The following is a 19,346-nucleotide window of genomic DNA, read 5'->3' as shown; positions in this document are numbered from 1 at the left end:
ATACACTGATTTTCACTGAATGATTAGCCTTTTTTTTAAAGCACCTTTTTTTTTTTTTTTTTTTTTTTTCCAAAAGAACTTCCATAGTATTTTGGATGTATGTTGGGCACTTCAAGAAACAATGTTTTACCCAACGCACATTAATAACTCTCAGTCATCAAATATCTATTAGAGACACAAACCACATGATTAAAAATTATTTAGCAAAGCTAGTGCTTATGCTAGAAAAAAACACTTTTTCATAAATAATAGGCACCTTGAAAATTCTTGTCTTGAAAGCTATAATTTTTCTTTCCAAGTTGAATTTCAAATATGTAAGCACTCAGAGAAGTGATTAATTCATCTGTAAGTTTAATATAAAACCAGTCCATACTACAAAATTATGAATTTGAAAAGTACCTTGTAACTCAAAACATGCTTTTTCACTTATAAACTAGTCCTTCATTTTCATGCCGATTTACACGAATGGGAGGATGATGAATTAAGCCCAAGCAGAGAGGCCAACTATTTTTATATGTTTGAAAAAATAACACACACCGAAGCCCTGAAGCAATGCACTTCCTGAGATAACTTAACCCCTGATCTTCTGTGTGCTCCATGTTGCTTTAGTGGGGCTTATGGAAGACTGGGTTGGTAACTAGATTATTTAAATTGTGGCTTGATTGTTTGTCGTTTAAATCTAAACCTAACAAAAATTGCTTAGCCAAAGTCAATAATATCTGGACCAAAAATTTCCATTTGGGTTGTGTCTTGATTCAGTATCAGTTGAATAAAAAAAAGAAAAGGAAAAAAAGGTCAACTTTTAAACCAGGAATTTTGTCATCTTTACATACCCTGAACCCTCTGACATCCAAAAACCCTCCCCAAAATATTAGAACACATGCACAACATGCACTTGCATCTCCTGTTAGTACTGATTCATGCAGAGGGAGTAGAACCTCTGAGAAGATAGTTTGCAGTAAGAAATTACCAAAAAGAAAATTGCTCTCATCTGTTCAAAGCTATGCACTGATTTATAGCTAGCCAAGTCTCTTCAGTAATCTAAACCACCAGCTTTGGGTTTTGGATCTAATGACAGGGACATAGTCTGAAGTAACAATCTGCGTGGGTGAGATGTCGAGAACACAGACCCTGCTGCTGCTGTGAATTTAATCTGATGTAATTAGCCAACAATCAGTCATTTACCAGTGAGTATTTTGATGCAAAAATGTAATGCAAAGCAATGTGGTGCAATGCTGGATTTTAGTAGCTGTCATCCTTCCATTCCTGTCAGAAGGACTCATCCCTATGAAGAATGACACGATCTTTGGCCACAGAGGGTTTCTAGAGCTTCTGGGCAGGATGCTCTCCACTCGCAAGCCAGCTCACACCTCTGCTGCCAGGGAGAACCCTTCTCAAGGAGAGAGAACACAATGAGGTAGCGTTTCTTCCCACATCATTTGTGCTTCTCTAATAACGGGATTTTTGTTGTGGGAGTTTCTGTTTCTTTGCTTACTTTCATCTTTTAGCAGGAAATTGCTTATGATATTCATCTCTTGCACCATGGTTTGCAGCACTGCATAACAACAATCGTTTTTCACAGTTTTACTGAGGCTGGCTGCAAACTCCTTTCAAAGACAACTAAACTGGTATGGTGCCACAGAAAACAGAACATGGTTCTGCAAATACTTGCTGCCAGCAACACTTCACAGCAAGAAAAAAAAAAATCTATGGAACATGCAAATCCAGTTCACAGAGCTTACAGCTAGGATTCAGTCACTTAATTTGTAAATGTATTGTTACATACTTTTTGAAGATTTTTTTCTCCTTTAACATAGTATTCTGATCACAGGAACACTAATTGACTGTGGTGAGCAGGTGCTTGTTAGATAATAAGGATACATCCATCCTTTAAGACTTCAATCACTCCACAGTCATGCTCTGGCTCAGTTTTGCCTGCTACAGTCATATACTCGTTCCTTAATGCAAACTTCTCCTTTCAGCTCAATGAAAGAACTAACGCTGAGCCAGGCGTGAATGCAACCCGACAGCGAGGCGGGGAGGGTTCTCTTTTCACCACACTATACCTGGTGTCTTGTGTGAGAGTTCCTCCGGCCCCGGCTAGAAGCATTATTAGAAATAAAAGTAGGAACAAGAAGAAGATAGTAAATACAGAAAAGATACAAGAACCAGAATAGTGGTGATCACAATTTCACACAATATAATAAATTCCCAAAGTCACAGGAAATCTAGAGCTGGATATCAAACCTGCTTCTCCACAGACTTTGAATACCGAATGTAACTGAAATGGCAAGCAGGATGTTGCACTAAGCTGTGGGATACACTGCTGTTTCCTAGATCTAAATGAAGCTGCGGTCCCTAAATAAACCCAGGTTGCCAAAACTATCTCTACTTGATTAACAAAATCGTAGTGAGTCTAATGTGAGAAACAAAACCTCGGCTTTCCCTCTGACTTCAGGAAGTATTATATTGATCAACTGGGAAAGAAAGAGCCCCAGGACAGACTCAAACATAATGATCTGCCTCAGGCCATATGAGGTCTTGACCATTATAGTAAGAGGTGTTGAGATCAGCCACTCCGGTGGCTGGTGCCAGTACCTTAACGAATGTCTCCAAATCACCATTAAACAACTTAGCACTATACTGTGATCGGGGTCTGGGCTTCCTGTGTTTCTGGGGCTTAGGGGGAAGATTTGGAGGCCTAAGGGAAGGGAATATAATTACTGAGCAAGGTATAATTAAGTCACACAATAAAACGAAACGTCTGCAAGCTCATGGCAAAACAACAGAACATTGTAAAGGGAGAAATAACCACAGTACTTCACAAGCAAAGACATTCCATCAAATTCAAGCGTAATAGTGATTAGAGAACCCTTCCATTAAAAGTACACTCCTTATGGATAACTATGACATTCCTGGTGAATCCCTGGTATGTTGTTTTATCATATACATTTTTTCCCAAACGCTGCACAACTGGAATGGCCTTTTGCTGTTGCTGTCATGCACAAAACATGCAGCACCCCTGGGCTCCCCGCTGCCCGCCGGGGCAGAGCCCAGGGCCTTCGGAGCACCTCCTCCACCAGGCAGGAGGGCTGCTTCATGCTGGAGAAGCTCAAATGCAAAGTAAAGCTGCTCAGCACACTCCTCGGAGGCTTCCAGAACAAACTGTCTGCATCCCCAGCTAGAGCCAATAAGGTTGAAGAGCTCTAGCCTTTCACATTCAATCATCAACATCTTTACACAAGAACATAAACACTTTGCAAATTAGCTAAAAGAATTTTTAAAAAGTCATCAATGTAAAACAAACAAAACCAGCACAACTCCCAAAAAAACACACAGAACTTTGGTCTGCAAAATGTTTATCTAGTATGTTACACGTTACACATGTCATAACTATGACTGAAAGAGATTACAGAAAACAAATATTCTTCTCTAAGTGGTGATTTATTTTGTGAAGAGTGTGGCATTTTGCATGCCAACAGTTTCCCTAATTCCCCTGCATCAGCAGTCCAATGTTTCTATGCCTCTTCTAGGATTCAGCAAAAAAAAATCAATGATTTTGGAGGATGGGGTAAGGAACAATACTTCAAAAACATTACAGTGGTGGGAATCTGGCCCATCATTATAATACCTACATCTCTTCCCTTCTATATTTTCACTTTGGCTCTGAAGAACATTTCCATTTGCTTGGCTCGCAAACGGGAACCCAAGCTGAACGGTGGGGCAGGAACGGGGGCAGCGGTGCTGAGGAGGGGACAGGCTGGGCCTGCTCCTTCAAGGCTTCTTTCCAGACCTTTAGAGCTGTGAGGAGACGGATGCTAAGATGGCTTCAGGCTGTTCCCTCACTTCACTAGTGTAAAACACTACCTGGGTACCCCATTTTCCTCCAGCTGCTTGCAGAAGAGGGAATTCAGGATGCTTTGAACCTGATGTGTCACCTGCTGTGAGGTCAAGAAATAACTTTTTCTTGTTAGGTATAGGCTTGGTGACCTCCATAGGTACCCGGTAGCATCCAGGGGCAAGTTAAGTGTACAGGCACATTAATTGCCAGCAATAAGGATGAATACTCTGATTTGCCACCAATTTTCAGTTGGAATTGTGTAAGGGAAGAGGGTGACAAAGTCCAGTGGACAGAGTCAAAATGGACTAGGGACCTATAGAAGGAGGGGAGCTCTGCAGTCTTTGTAGAGATGTTGCCAGGATAGAGGGACCAGGCAGAAAACACAGTATGAAACCATGTAATCTAGAACACAGAGCAAGAGTTGGACACAAACTTCTTGGCTGTGAGGGCAACATTATTATTTTTCTTTTAACTCAGAGTTGATGGATGGGACAGGGAATTCCAAAGGAGAAAGGGAAGGCATTGAACTGGGATGGGTGGAAGGTAAAAGGAAGGGAGGAGTGAGCCGAGGGCAGCGGGGCTGGATGCTCCTGCTGCCTGGAGGACGGAGGGTGGTGCCTGTAGCTGTGACGGCCACAAGTGGCAACTGCAGACCCGAGGGGTGGCCGTTGTCCCACACTGTGACGCTGCCGGCGCTGCACTGTGGCAGTGAGCCCGTCTGTATTGGCGTGGGGATGCAAGCTCACAGGAATAGCACTAAAAAAACTAAAAAGTATGTAAAAAAGTATGCACTGCACTAAGCAGTGTGATACAACACTCCCTCCCTGCCAGTCTGGGAATATACAGACCTGTTAAAATGCCAAATATGTTGACATTGGTAGAGGCAGGTTATTCAGTGTTAACTTAAAGATATATACCCATAAGAATTTGGGTTCTAAAATTTTCAGTTCCTCAAATTTTATTACATGCATAGCTCTCTAAAGCAAGTCAAATAAAAAGGCCTTACCTTGTTGTCATGTATTCAGCTCTGTGACCTAAAAAGAGTTCAATGAACAGGAAACAATCATGTGTAGAATTTGGAAATAAATACATTTTTAATATGTAAATTATGCTCAACAATTTTTATTTAACCCCAGCTTTCGGGTACTAGCAAAAAGGAACAATTATACAACAAACAGAGCTGTGCAATTATCTACCCTCTCCACAGTCCCATTTAAAATCCAACGCGTGCAGGAAGCGACCCCTCAGAAGCCTGCCCATAGGCTGAAGAGGCACTTGATGCTGTGAGCAATTCGAAGCACAGCTCCAAAGGGCTTCCACTGCCTACGCTCCTGTACTTAATGGCCAGGTCAGTATGGAAATAGAGATGTGTCAAGACAAGACTGCATTTCTGCATGTGCCTAAACCTGTTCAGTGCCAAAAGTGGGGAGCTCTGGGCACCAATGGCTTGCTAACAAAAGACTCCCTCTTCTCTTTTGGCTGCATATCACATGAAAAAAATTACAATGCTATCATTTGGAAGTTATGCAACACAGACTTAAGAAGAGTGACGACTGCAGAGCATTGTAGAGAAGCAAACATTGTCCTCCAGAAAGGTTCCTGGTAACCTTTGTGAACCAGTGAGTCAGGCATGTGCACTATGGAAACACACAATAACCAAAAGCAAAATAATGAAACAGCAGGAAGGTCATGATATGGTAAGTTCCAACCAGTCTAGTATCCCCAAGGGGTCTATTAGATGGGTCTAGATCATGCTCTATTAATTTATTAGAATTCTTTGAATTTGTCAGTAAAACAGTGGATAAAGGCAATTCAGTTGGATTAACTTATGCAGATTTTCAAAGACCCCTGACAAATTTCTTCACATGGGGCTACTAAAGTAACTAAACACGCATGGACTGAGTGGCAAAATATTATCGTTGATCAAAAACAAGACAAAAGGGAAACTAAGTGGAATTAATCCATGTTTTCATCACGCCAGATATAGCAGTCATTCATTTGAGCCTCCCCATTATGTCCTCCTACATGAAGCATTTATTAATGTCGTAGAGAGATCACAGCAGCAAGGGAGGCAGAAAATTGTGCAGATGACTAAAATATTTGCATCAAGTTCTGACAAAACTGTGAAGCACTTCACAGGAGTTTAATCAAATTAGGAAACAAGACAAAAAACAGCGCAGGAAATTCAGTATTGACAAGCTCAAATAAAAAATATGGGGAAGAAATAAACACTTATGCAGTTAACAACTACAGATAACAATATTGACTCAGAAAATCACTCTGAGCATCGTTTGGACTACGTGTGAGTAGACCACTCTGTTTCAAAGTTCAGGCAAAAAAAAGCATTATCAGACATCAGGCTGCAAAAAGAGTGAAAATCAAAGTGGTATGCAAAACATAACATCGTTATGTGGCAATATCCAGTTGCGCCTGAAATACTGGACTGCACTGAATACCCTCATCTGAAAATACATCTTGCAGTAGCAGAAGGGTGTGGAACTGCAAATGGTGACACAAAGAACAAGGTTTGGGAAGAAAATCTGGCATTAGTAAGACACGTAAAGACTGATGACATTTATTTTAGAGAGGTGAAAAGAGGGAACAAGAGTATGTAAAATCTATGTCCTGGAGATGCTAAGTCAGCAACTTCTTTCTCCCTACTCAAAAAAACCAAACCAAAACAAAACAAAAAAAACAAGGGAAATTCACTGAGATGAAGAATCTCAATTATGAATGCTGGGAAAACATAGGAAAGATGTTAAGAATTCCAGGTTTGGGGTTTAACTACACCTCTGATACGTAGGAGAGCAGGGCAAGACTTATCTGGAAAAACAACAACTTATTTTACAACTTCCTGTTAGCTTTCTTACCTTTCCCCTTGCCTTGTTTAACAGATGAGCTTCAGGTTTGAATTAATATGGCAATCCGTGTGTTTCCTATGTATACATCACTGAGAACAATCCTGACTGCCAGGTATCCAACATATTTCACAGAAATCCTGTTCCCTGCTTGCTAATGCTGTCCTCTGGACGATGACTCTGTCCACACCTTCCCTGATGCTTCTGAGAACCTCAGCTGAGCAGTTCTGAACAGGGAGGCCGGCTCAATGCCCCCTGCTCATGTCACTTGGCCCCCCAGTGACGGCACAGCCCGCTGGCCGCTGTCAGTCGCGCCGCCGGGGACGGTGAGGCCCAGCGAGGGCCTCGCTCATATTTAAGTCATGAGGAAGGACTGCGTAACCCTTAACCTCGCGCCCCACAGCTTGAGCTTACCTCATCCTGCACAGCAAGAGGGGAGAGATGATGAGATAAAAGCAAGAGAGGGTGCCAAAGAACAACCTCACAGATCAGCAACCCCTTCCTGCCCTTTCTCTTCTCTCTGTTCTCCCCCATGTTATTTAATACAACACCCTCTGTTATTTGATGCGTTGTTGTCTTGTTGACATGAAAGGCTCCAAAAGGCATTTTGAGGGAGCCAGGGTTAAGATCATTTCCTATAAATTCATTTCTATACCAGCTACAGCAGTAATGTTCTTAATTCCACTGCAAAAGTACTCTTTCAGCCATCTCCATTTGAGGCATGCACAGAATCCAGGTCTTCCTTCTGAGGCATGTACATTGCAATGCAAGACACACTTTCTCAATAAAACGGGATATTTGAACTTTTTAACCTGCAAGAATGATGGCTTTTGCTTCAAATCTCCAATCTGAAAATGTATGCATACATTTGGGGCATCATTTCTATGTGCCACGGTGTGATGACACAACAACCATTTGCAAAAACAAAGGGCAAAAGAGATCAACGCCCTTGGGTCAAAGGGAACTCCTCAAGCAGAAGGGTCCAAACCTGCCTGAGCATGGCAGAATAACCTGGACCCTGATGGCAGTTTAGCACTTTGGTCATCCTGCTGAGAAGTTTTTCTTTGATTTTCCTTTGCTACACTTCTCCCTTTGTTTTTTTCCAAACATGCATTAGGAGAAGGATTCTGTTGCTTTTTTTTTTCCCCTTCACTCCATGAAAATGTATTTTACTGGGCTTCCAAATAACAAACATTTATTTTATTTTTCCAAATATGTTTTCTGTAAATATTTGGAGGAAAAAAATTCCTTAGTTTTGGCTAACATAACTGCATGTTGTTTTGTGGGACTAAACTGCTGAACACATACATTTAAAACAGAACCCTAGTATATGAAAACTTCTACCAAAAAGGAGACAATGCAGTAAGTTGCTTAAAAGCAGTTATCAACTTCTAGAGTCCAGCCTTTTAGCAAAACACTCTTTATTTCTCATCCCCCAACTGCAGTCACTCTCTGGACTTGGGCTTTGAGTCACAGAAATGTTAACGGCTGTTTAGGCACCTCCACAACTGGATTTGTAGAACTGTCTTTTGCATTGCACGTAAGAAAAGACTTGATTAACAACAGGTTTTTGGCAGTAAAAAGAAAATAAATTGCCATATCCTATTGCTCTTGAAAGAACAAGTCTGCTTTCTTTAATCTGAACTTTGAATTACATACAGTCCTTAATCTTCAGGAGGGGTTTTTTACTCTGTTGTGTAACTCACTTCCTCTCAAGACTGTAACACACTGTGTGGCTACTCCTTAAGGCAAGTATGAATCTGCTTCTCCTCTGGGTCCATGAGGAAGTGCCTGGCGAGAACACTGGTGAGAGACTAGCTGGAACTGTATATAGGGGCTGATTCATTACTGTCATAACGCAGCTTCAGTTCATTTAATCACGGACATCTAAGTCAGCTTATGGACAATGGATAAGATAAAAAAAAAAAAAGTTTTGCATGAAACAACAGTAATCAAGCTTCTACTCATTCTGTAAGTAAACACTCTGCAGAATCCCACCATTAGTGAGGTTAGGTTTTCACCTGTTACCTTCATAAATACTCCATTGAGGAGTTAGGCTGCAAGAAGGACATTCAAATATGCACGTCAGGAAAGCTGCAGTAGCAAATCCAGTATGAGAGACTGGTCCTGAATAACTTGCCATGTTAAAATAATCACTTTCTTCACCTCTTAAAATAAGACCTGAAGACAACGGGAATCGCTGGGAAGAGCGAAGTATTTGGCACAGCTCTGAAGTCAACCTACACAGACTATGTCAGCTCTCATTTCAGAATTGAGATTTTTCACTCAATAGCTCCATTTCCAGATAGAGTCACTTGTCTAATTGTCTAAATGTTTGCACAGTGGATATGACTGTCTGTGGAGGAAATAAAATCAATTTGTAGTACATAGTCTTACCACTGCACCAAAACTATGACTGGTAAAAAAAAAAAAAAAAAAAAAAAAAGCAGGCCTCTGCTTACTGGACAGGTAAGCTTTAATTTTCCCCTTCAAACATTTGAAATATTCACTATATAACCTCAAATCATTTTTCACTTTATTGTGAGATATTTACCTTCTCCAAGTGTCCTCTGCAGCAAGTCGTGCTTTGCTTGAAGCTTTGTGATGAGATTACTGCCTTCCAGATACTCTCTGAATTTCTGTAGAGACGAAGACCAAGCTATTATTATGTATGTGACCTAAATTCCAGGAACTTCTGCACAACATTCACTTCAGGTGTTTGGCCTGTGTCACACGGACGAGGAAGCAACCAACATACCATGAAATAGAATTGCTCAGTTTCCTGCTGGTTAGCTCTTCTTTTTGCAATGCTGGGCTTACTCAGGTACGTCTCCGAGACCGTGGACTTCACCGACTCGGTCGAGCGGCTGTGCTGGAAACATTCTGACACATCGTAGTCCTCAATGGTAACCATGTCTTGGATTGTCTGCAAGGTGGCCTCCGTGGTTTTTTTAACCTGGTGGCAAAAGGCACAGTTTATCAAATGGGAAGATGAATAGATACTAGTACAGCTTAGAACAAAAGCTCTTTACTCAAATGAATCCTCTGGCACACTTTCCTACTGTGATGTGTTAATTTGAAAAGTGAGGTCCACTAGAACATATATATGTTCTCTCTCTCTATATATATATCTGAAGAATAACATTAGTAGATATTATGTTTAGTTCTCTGCTTTACTGTGGTGCAGCCCCCAAACACGGGTGTACTCTTGTGTTGTCTGTATGGTAGTCTCAGGCACTTGTATCTTGAAATGAGAATCAGAGAGAAATGTGGCATGATTCAATTCCGGTCCCTGTGACTTGGGACAACGAGCAATATGGATACGCTGCTCTGAATGGTCAAACCTCCAGGTGAGAGCGTGGCTGAACAGAGGTACAGCTGAGGATGTGGCTGTATGTTCTTCCATGGGAAAAACCCAGGTGTGTAGTGGTGTTTAGCCAGCAGAAGTGCAGCTGGAGGAGTAGGTTGGAGAAAGAGCAGTTTGCATCTCTTCCTATGGGTTGTGGAGCATGGACACTCACAGCGGAAACCAGGGCACAGAGGCAGCATCTCCACAGCACAGTAAAAGTAACTGTCAAGATCCACAAGGATGTGATTTACCTCCAAGCTCTGCTGGAAGGGTCTCTGGCAGAGAGACTCACAGAATTATATGCACTTCCGCACATGCCTCCAGCACAGGATCGGCTCCTTCTCATGCCTGTCAGCATCTCTCCTCCATGCCCTTGCGCTCAAATGTCAAAAACTCTTTCTCTTTCCTTGTGCGTTTGTCACCTTCCACCTCCTTGAGCTATTTTTCTGAATTTAGGTAGTTTTAAAAGGACTAGTTTACATGTCTAATGGACGTTAGCATTTGAGCTAGGCACTCATGACATAAAACAGAATGAGAAAAATTCTAATCTAAAAAGGTACGCCAAAAAACCAAGGAAATAACTTCTGTATTTTAACATAGGAATGGGTTCTCATTTAAATGGAGAACCTTTTACACTACCTTAAATTGGATAAAAGTGCAATTTGTGCCCACTATACAGCCTGCCTTTGCTGCCAGAATAGAGAACAGCATAGCTTTTCTGTTCTTTATAAAGAAAAGAGCACTTTACTAGGTGAGTTATTCCCATGATAGGCATTCACTACTGCCATTTATAAATAGCTCTAGCTGACAGCATAACAGATTTTGACTCAGCTAACACAAAAGATGGTCCGAGTTCCTTTGCCCTTCAGAAGTAGCAATTTGAGGATGGAGGCACAGAAGACAGTAACTCGGTGGCTTTTTTATCACAAAGCTTCAAAATATATTCTCTAGCAAGCATTCACTGTAATTCCTGTCAAATATAGAATTCTGTATGGTGACCATATGGACAGTAAATGATGGACTTTCTAAATGTCTATATTCAGGTGAGGATCTACCTTCCCTTGAAAGGAGACTACGGAAATTCAGTGCTTTGGATAAGTAAGTAAAGTACCCACACAGATACTCATACAGTATCTGAGGATAGTTGGTTATATCAGGATTTTTGTTGAGGTCTATGTACATCGTTCAAGAACGAACTAAACAACTTGCAAGACTTCCAGAAACTTAGACCCTGGTGACACTTTATGTCGCTTGCCAAATGCCCTTTCTTTTAGCATCTCAGGACAAGTCTCCACATCCAACACATTTACTCATTTGTAGCAAGCTGGGGTAGGAGTAATTTTATCCTGCTCCATGCACATCTATCTGATGCACGTTTAATCTTCTAACAGAGAGCTGAATATGTAAAAAAGGTATTTGCAGAATCTAAGGCTTTCCATATTTATCAGGTCTACAAAGGTGGCTGCAACAGGAGGCTCTACATTGACAGTGACCTTCACGGTTCAGTTCTAAGCTAGCAGAAACAGGTTTCAAGCAGTACAGCTTGCTGATGGACACACGAATGAATGAAGGAAAAAATCATCCTGTTTCAACTCTTCTCCGCTCAGTGGTTTCCTAAAACTGGACTGAGCAGCTGTGAGGAAAATACAGTAATTTCAACAATCCGAAAAAGAATTAACACTTGATTGTACGCAACCAAACATTACACGGTTTTACAAAGTACATATTGTTTAGAATATAAGAGCTTCCTTTAAAATTCAACTTATTATACAATATATATGTGTTAAACGAATACAAGAGTTAGCTAAAAAAGACTAAGCTTTTTTCTCTGAGTCAAAATATATTTACAGAACTGGTTTATTTTCCCAGAATTGAACTGACAAATAAAAGTTTGAACACACAGTAAAAAAAAAAAAAAAAAAAAAAAAAAAAAAAAAAGGCAGACTGCAGTATAAAAGCATGCAAATATACATATGTTTTCATCATTTGAAAATGAAAGATCTCAAATCTTTCCTGAAAGAACAGAGGCTATGTGAAACCAACATATGTTGGTGTTTTGTTCTGGTTCTATTCTATGCATGACTTGGGCAAACAAAGCCACACTTACTGCATGCCAAATCCCGCACTGATTTACATCCCCTGAAATGCCTCCAACTATCAGGAAAGGCAAGGGTGTATAAAGAGCTTTTTCTTATATACTTCCAGCTTAGCATATTTGCCAGTATTTGGTTTGCAAAATTAAAATAGCTCACACAGATTGAAGCCATTTTACTATCCTTTATATCTTCTGCCCAGGCAGAAAGCACTGCAGCATCCTGCAGTGTCCGACGCGCCGCTGAAAACTGTGTCCAGAGCACAGCTGGGGCAGACAAGGATCTTACCTCCTCGTTTTCGATCTTGAGCGTGGCCAGTCGCGACTGCAGCTGCTGATACCTCAGCATAAGCTCTGCTTGCACAGGTTGCTGGGCAGTGACCTGACAAACCTAACAAAGAATCAAAAAGGCCATAAGAGGCAAAGAAAAAAAAAATCCACGGTCTTGGGTTGCTCTTTGTAAAACTAGGTGAGTTCCTATCAAAGCTATTAAAATGTAACAAAGCAGACAATGAAATCTGTCTATATACATTTAAAGCACTTAAATGTTACAAGATAGGGAACTACATACCACATCCTATGACTACAGAGCACAGCCTTATTGTATGGCTGCTTTGTAATGAAAACCCTGTAGCTACCTTTAATAAAGATATACACAGGTGATTCTGTATTCTGTTTTATACAGGCACTTGGCACAGCAGAAGACGATGATAATGTGGGAGGAGGAAGGGGAAAAGGCTGCATTTCCCTGAGCGCAATTTGGAGCAGCTCTGCAGCTGCTCTTGAGTCGCTCCCACAACCTCTGCTGGGGCTGGGGCAGGTAGTGAAGATATTAGTCACTGCTTACACCAGTACGGGGCTGGCCATGGGTTGGCCAGCAGTGTGTTTATGGGGCAAGGCAGAATGGAGTGAAACATAGCTGAAATTCTCAAGCAGCTCAGTAGCTGCTGCCAGTTTTGCGAAACCTTGTTGCTGATCCGTTTGCTTTTGGGTAGCTTTTACCAAACTCCTTGTAGAAGGATAACATCTATATCCTGCTGAAAATAAATCAAATTTCAGGCCTGGGAAAGCTTCTTTATATACAGACACACAGTCACCACAGGGTTTCCTGCATTTGTCACTAACTACAGACCTCATCACCCATATGAGACTGGAACTCGAATTTCACCGGTGGACAAAAGGCAGTGGGGTACATTTCCATGAATCTCTGCTTGTCACTTCGTGGCTCCAAGCTGTCAACTGCATTTTCAATGATGTCCAGGCCCTCGTGCCTGGAGGTCTCAAGGTTATACTCTGCAGAGAGGTAAGTTCTCAGCGCTCTGTTCAGACTCGCGTGGTATCCAAGATCACAACACTAATAACACAGCAGAGGAAGAAAAAAATAAACTAAAAGGCAGGAACTCCATACTAATACCTCAAACCACAAGTTATCATTATAATTTTCTGTCCACACTTTTTAAATCTTCAAAATATTTTACAAAATACTTTGTAAATAAAAATGCAATATTGGCATCAAGATGTAAGTGTCTTAGTATCCTCATTCTATTGACAGAAAAAGAGAAGTGAAGATCCATGGATGAGCTCAGAAGACAGATCAGATACACAAGTATGGAAATGCAGGTACATTTGCATGTAAGGTACAGATGTGCAACTACCACATTTACATGAGAAGGTCTGGGGCTCTGCAGAGAAGTGGCATTTTCAATACTGTTGGCATAGATAAGCCTTGGATCATGTATTAAACCCTGTCTGAGAGACCACTACCATCTAAGTCAATAGTAGCACCAAACTGAAACCGTTCCTGCCTGTGCCTAAACAAAAAACCAAAACCAAAAGGCCTCACTAGTCTCTCTTGTTAGTGACCCATATAGGAAGCTTTTTGCTTTAGTGAGAATGGCTTAACATCCTTCCCCTGATAGTACAATGTATTGGCTGTAAACACTTTATTCCCCTTGCTCTGACAGAGCCAGCAATGTACATCATGTTACTAAATGCAGGAAGTCATAATTTATGATTTCTTTCTAGGGGTGAGCATAACACTGAAATGTATGAGAAATCTAATTGACATCTAATTGGTAAAATGTAAAGTTGTGCGTGTTCTTGAATTTTAAACACCCCTTGGTTTGCATTATTCATAAGCTGTTAATATTTCAGAGGAACAGCTGTATATATTCTCAAAATGTCACAGCAGGAGTGTACCCAGTGATTGTTTTCTTAATTTCCCCCCACATTGTGCAGGGAACAGCATCCTCGGGGGCTGCTTGGGGAGCTTCTTCCCTCCCCACCAAGGCAGGACGACCACAGGCCCCTCTCACCCAGCACCCGCCTGCTGCTCTGCTCACAGTTGCACACAAAACATTTCTTTTTCAACAGTGCTTTGAGGCTTGACCCAACCTGGCTCACAGCGACCCAACACCTATGGGGAGAAGAGCTCCTACGTTCTCCCTCTAAGTTTCTCCTAAGTATCTCCTTCTAACCCTCTCTCTTCTAAGCTTCAATGGGGAGAGAAACAACCTACTCGCATCTTGCCTTACGTTTAACACATTAAACACCAGTGATCAAGCTGCCCTTTTTAGTCTGACGACGGAGGGCTGTTCTATCCACAACACTGACAACAAAACTATGTTCATCAGCAGTGGCTTTCAGCCTTGGAGGGTACTGCAGGTCAGTGCTGCTGATGGGAATGTCCACCCAAATACAGCTCTTGAACCAGTTAAAATCTACCAGAGAAGAAAAAAGGGGAAAAAAATAGATGTCATGTTCTATCAAATGCACACAGCTTAACCTCTCTCTTTTGCATTTATACAATGGAAATTTGTTTTACACTTACTAAAACGATCACTCAACCTCTATACTTAAGCACATCCATATTTCAAAGCTCTCCAGCCTAAAAAAAAATAAAATTGTTTGCACATGTTTCTACAAGAAAAACTCTCTCGGTGTTTTTCTCTTGTTCCATGTCAAGTCAGATCTCACATTTAATTCACTATCTTGGATGAAAAAGACAGACTAAAAGTGATGATAAGAAAGTGCATCAGGACAGCTGTTTCACTTCATGTGCATTAGCTTTGGAAAGACCTCACAGAAGATTAAACAGAGAGGAAATAAGAAACAGAGGGCCACACTTGGTTTGGAGCGGCCAAGTATCCGTGTGTTAAAAACTCCGGGCATCTAGAGCCTGAATTTTGGACCAGAGAACAAACAGAAGCCGATTGATTTCAGTGATGGATACACGGGTTCTCATGCAGCTTTTTGGCAGGTGGAAATAAGGGGTTGCTGCCTTTCTGCTGTGACTCTGTCAAGAACTTCACTGCTTAACCCTTAATCCACGCTGTGGCTGTCACCTGCCCGTGACTGAAAGGCATGGGCATCATTTGTAGGCAATGACAGCAGTGCAGGGTGACACTGCTTCTCAGCCAGGCACGAGGACTCTCCAGAGAAAGCAGAATATCTTGCCAGAAGAAGGCATTTCTTAGTAATCTTAAAGCCTGTAAAGGAAACAGGAACTAAACCCAGAGGCCTCAGCAAATGCCTTGACCACAATGGCTCTTTGAAGGGAATTTAAAATGCTTGAATTTGGATTTTTGCTTCAAGATTATATGTAGAAATAAAATCTGTTTTAATAGCAAAAGATAAGAACTCCTAACCATATTATAACTCTTGCTTCTGCAGGAATATAATTCTCTTTCTCCAAAATTTGCAGGCCTGCAAATTCTTAACCTGAGAATGGGTCTGTTACCACCTCATGGCTACTCAGCGAGGAGGAGGGCCCTGTTTAATCTGTGATAGGCAAGTAGGAGATGATAGGAAAATGGAGACAGCACTTGGGGCATTTATCCATTTTAGGACCGAAATCAGAATTCAGGGCCCCTAAATTGCTGTCCCCACAACATGCAGTCTGGCCAGGCGGGGAACACAGGAAAAACAGCTCCAGAGCCTCAGGTTCACAAGAAGCACCCACGCACACGCACACGCGCGCACACCTGCATGATTTCCAGGGAAACTTTGTACATCCAGAAGATTTGTAAGGTGCAAATGAGAAACCAAACTTCTAGCCAAAACAAATATGAATCTGTGAGGTTCATTCATCAGCACATTCTGGCTACAGCTTGGATGCCTAATGAAATCTGCTGTCTATCCACGGGCTGGGAGATGAGATGTCAGGTGGCGCAGTAAGACTCGCAAGATGAAAAATGAGAGAGTGAAGTCATGGCCTATGTGTTTTATTGCATTTCAAGCTTCATAAAGACTTTTGGTTGGGCAAAGTAGAGGGAGATGAGTGATGCATTTGGGATATGTGTGAAAAATTAATTTTGTAATTTGCATTTTATTCTTATTTGGAATTAAATCTGAAGCAGTCTCAAGAGCATTTACTGTCTTTATTGCACCCCAGAGTCTATTTAGGCTTGAACAAAAAAAAAAAAAAAAAAAAAAAAGAAAACCTGCAGTGCTTAGCACAGAGCTTCAACCAAACAACCAAGCTGCTCATTTCATCTCATGAATAATAATAAAATTGTAATGCCAGCAGAAAGAGAAATTCATAAAAAAAAGTGCTAACCTCTAATAAGTCACTTTCTAATCATCCCTGTTACACTGACATCAACATTTAAATCAAAGGGACCTGGCTGTATATACCATATTTATGAGAACTTACGTAATAAAGATTGTGAGCTGCATACACTTTAGCTGGGTTTTAAGCTTGATTCTATGAAAGATTAACAAAGCACCTTAGAGAATAACTTAAGCTCACAACAGCTAGATGTTCTCCAGCTTCTCACCACACAAAGCATTACTGCAGCCTGCAAAATTTAGAGGGTCAGAAATACCACTCTAACAAAGATCAACACATAAATATTGTATTCATTCAGCAGCAGAACTACTGTCAAATTTCTTTTGATCACAACTTCTGAGCATTTACCTTCAGATCATGAATACATGGTAAGTCTGAAAAAGGGTCTCTGCCTTCCTCTTGTGCCCAGATAAATCTAGTAATCTCAATTACACAGAAACCTTCAAATAACTGAATTATAATGTGCCCCATATGGTCAGATGTTGTTAATAACAAGCAGATTAGCAAGGCTGTGCACTCCACCACTCTTCTGAAAGCAATGATTTTCAAATAATTTTCTACATACTATATGAAGATTATTTAATTTAGTTAAAAACATTCTTCACTAATTTTTTGTTGATGCGAATAAAGAAAAAAATAATTCTGCCCTTCACTTGAACTGGAGCCTGCTATATATTCAACAGAGAATAAATATCCCATTTAACAGAAAATTCAAATTCCCCTGCTACAAATATGCAGAGGACAGAAATAGACTATACATCAAACCATGTTTATCCCACTACTTCTTGGTAAAGGTTGGTCCAAAACCTCAGCTCACCAAGCACATTAAAACATCCAGCTAAGACTGCAGGAATATTTTTTATTTTGCTTTTATCACAAGGGTTTAGATTATGACCAACACATCATCATTTTAAATCAAAAGCACTGAGCTTTGTTAATGAAATGAATGAATTGAACAGTTCAAATGAAGTTCAGCTTATGAACTGCAATTCAGGATTTTCCATAGTGGCCTGACAAATCCAGCTGCAGTGGGATCCAAATGAAAAAACTATAAACATCTGTTTGTTACAAAAATATCTCATGATCCTCTCCAATATTGTTGCAAACACAGGCAAGTACATTGCACAGCTTACTGCACTCCTCCCTACATGTTCTGCATTCTCACCAGACATCTTTATCAATAAAACACGGGAACTATTCAGCTGAAAGTGTTAGAGACTGGAGCATCTCTGCAGTGCGGAGAGGCTGAGGGAGCTGGTCCTGTTTTGCCCAAGGAAGAGAAGGCTGAGAGGGAATGTTACCAGTGTGTATAAATGCCTCAAGGGAGGGTGTCAAGAGGATGGGACCAGACTCTTTTCAGTGGCCAGAGATAGGACAAGAGAGAGTGGCCACAAACTGAAGCACAGGAAGTTCCACCTGAATTTGAGGAAGAACTTCTTTTCTGTGAGGGTGACAGAGCACTGGAACAGGCTGCCCAGAGAGGTTGTGGAGTCTCCTTCTCTGGAGATCTCCCAAATGTGCCTCGATGCCACCCTGTGCCATGTGCTCTAGGTGTCCCTGCTGGAGCAGGGGAGTTGGACTAGATGGTCTCTTAGAGGTCCCTTCCAACCTCAACCATTCTGTGATTCTGGGATAAGCAAAAAGAGAAAGATTAGGAAAGCACAGAAAGGAAGGCAGCTGGGGACAAAGCGCAGAAGGTAAAGAAGGAAATCACCACCCCCACTCTGAGAACTCAAGCCTGTACCATTCCATTAACAGATTCACAAAATGAATCTGGCGTGTTGCAACATATGGTCAGTGGGAAGCGTGTCTCACATTCCAATGATATAAGCCCCCAAATTTGCCAAGACTCTAGGATTTACAAAAACTGTTTCCTTTGTCAAGTAGTAAACACGCTGTCTAGATACCAGTGCTTTCACAGAATATTCTGATTAAATACAACTGCCTGAAAGACACTTCATTTAAACAATTCCACAATTGGATTAAGTTGGCTCTGAAGCAAATTCTGATTACACATGTTTACAGCCAGCTTGTACAAAAATGTGATTTCTAGATCTTCCATTTAAATTCCTCAGAGTCATTTCTAAAGCCATTTTGCCAAAAGAATTTGTTATTGCCTATGTTAATCCACTGCTTGAAAAAAAGCACTCTAAGTAGTTATCCTTTTCTTGCACTACTGCATTTTGTAGAACTTACACTTCCAATAGAAAATAGCAGCTATAAATTCCTAGTCTTCGTGGCTGTGCAAATACCTTTTTTAAGCACTAATTCCACTGAGTTTTGTCTTGTATATACAGGCATGGAGAGCTTGGCTTCGGCTTCTCCTCACGGTTCTTTAAGAGGCTTCGGGGCCTTGGCTCCTCCTGCCAGCTCTCCCTGCTATGGCAAACTCCGTGGACGTTAGGGATGTCTAAAACAGCCTGAGACTGCTTTGACCAAGGAAAAACACAAACTGGAGACAACTCATCTCAGCAAAAATGTGAGTCACAAAACAGTAGACAGGAGAAAAGACCCAATCAACATCTTTCTGAAGGGGAGACCTCTGAAGGGGTGTTGTAGCTGGGAACAGAGGGAAAGAACAGCTTTCCCTTTCCCTTTCCCTTTCCCTTTCCCTTTCCCTTTCCCTTTCCCTTTCC

The 19,346-nt window shown here is 41.2% G+C and overlaps 1 protein-coding gene across 2 annotated transcripts in view; it reads right to left on the bottom strand.

Annotated features, from left to right (window-relative positions):
- The window catches only part of SRGAP1 (SLIT-ROBO Rho GTPase activating protein 1), a 128,986-nt gene that overhangs the window by 26,378 nt on the left and 83,262 nt on the right, over positions 1–19,346 (bottom strand). Inside the window, exons 7-12 of one of the 2 annotated variants that reach the window (XM_088522928.1) lie at positions 13,273–13,494; positions 12,430–12,531; positions 9,458–9,655; positions 9,254–9,338; positions 4,848–4,875; positions 2,599–2,701 (exon numbers count right to left, since the gene is read on the bottom strand). In XM_088522928.1, the coding sequence (XP_088379054.1) occupies positions 2,599–2,701; positions 4,848–4,875; positions 9,254–9,338; positions 9,458–9,655; positions 12,430–12,531; positions 13,273–13,494 (738 nt within the window). Of the gene's footprint in view, positions 1–2,066; positions 2,101–2,598; positions 2,702–4,847; positions 4,876–9,253; positions 9,339–9,457; positions 9,656–12,429; positions 12,532–13,272; positions 13,495–19,346 lie in introns of both variants that reach the window. The other variant, XM_088522927.1, reaches the window with a different exon arrangement.

Source organism: Tinamus guttatus, unplaced genomic scaffold (assembly GCF_059628265.1).
Source record: "Tinamus guttatus ecotype Peru unplaced genomic scaffold, ASM5962826v1 Tinamus_guttatus_pri_ptg000171l, whole genome shotgun sequence".
NCBI classification, from domain to species: domain Eukaryota; kingdom Metazoa; phylum Chordata; class Aves; order Tinamiformes; family Tinamidae; genus Tinamus; species Tinamus guttatus.
The sequence above is the reverse complement of the archived record's forward strand: the minus strand, read 5'-3'. Positions and strand labels throughout refer to the sequence as shown.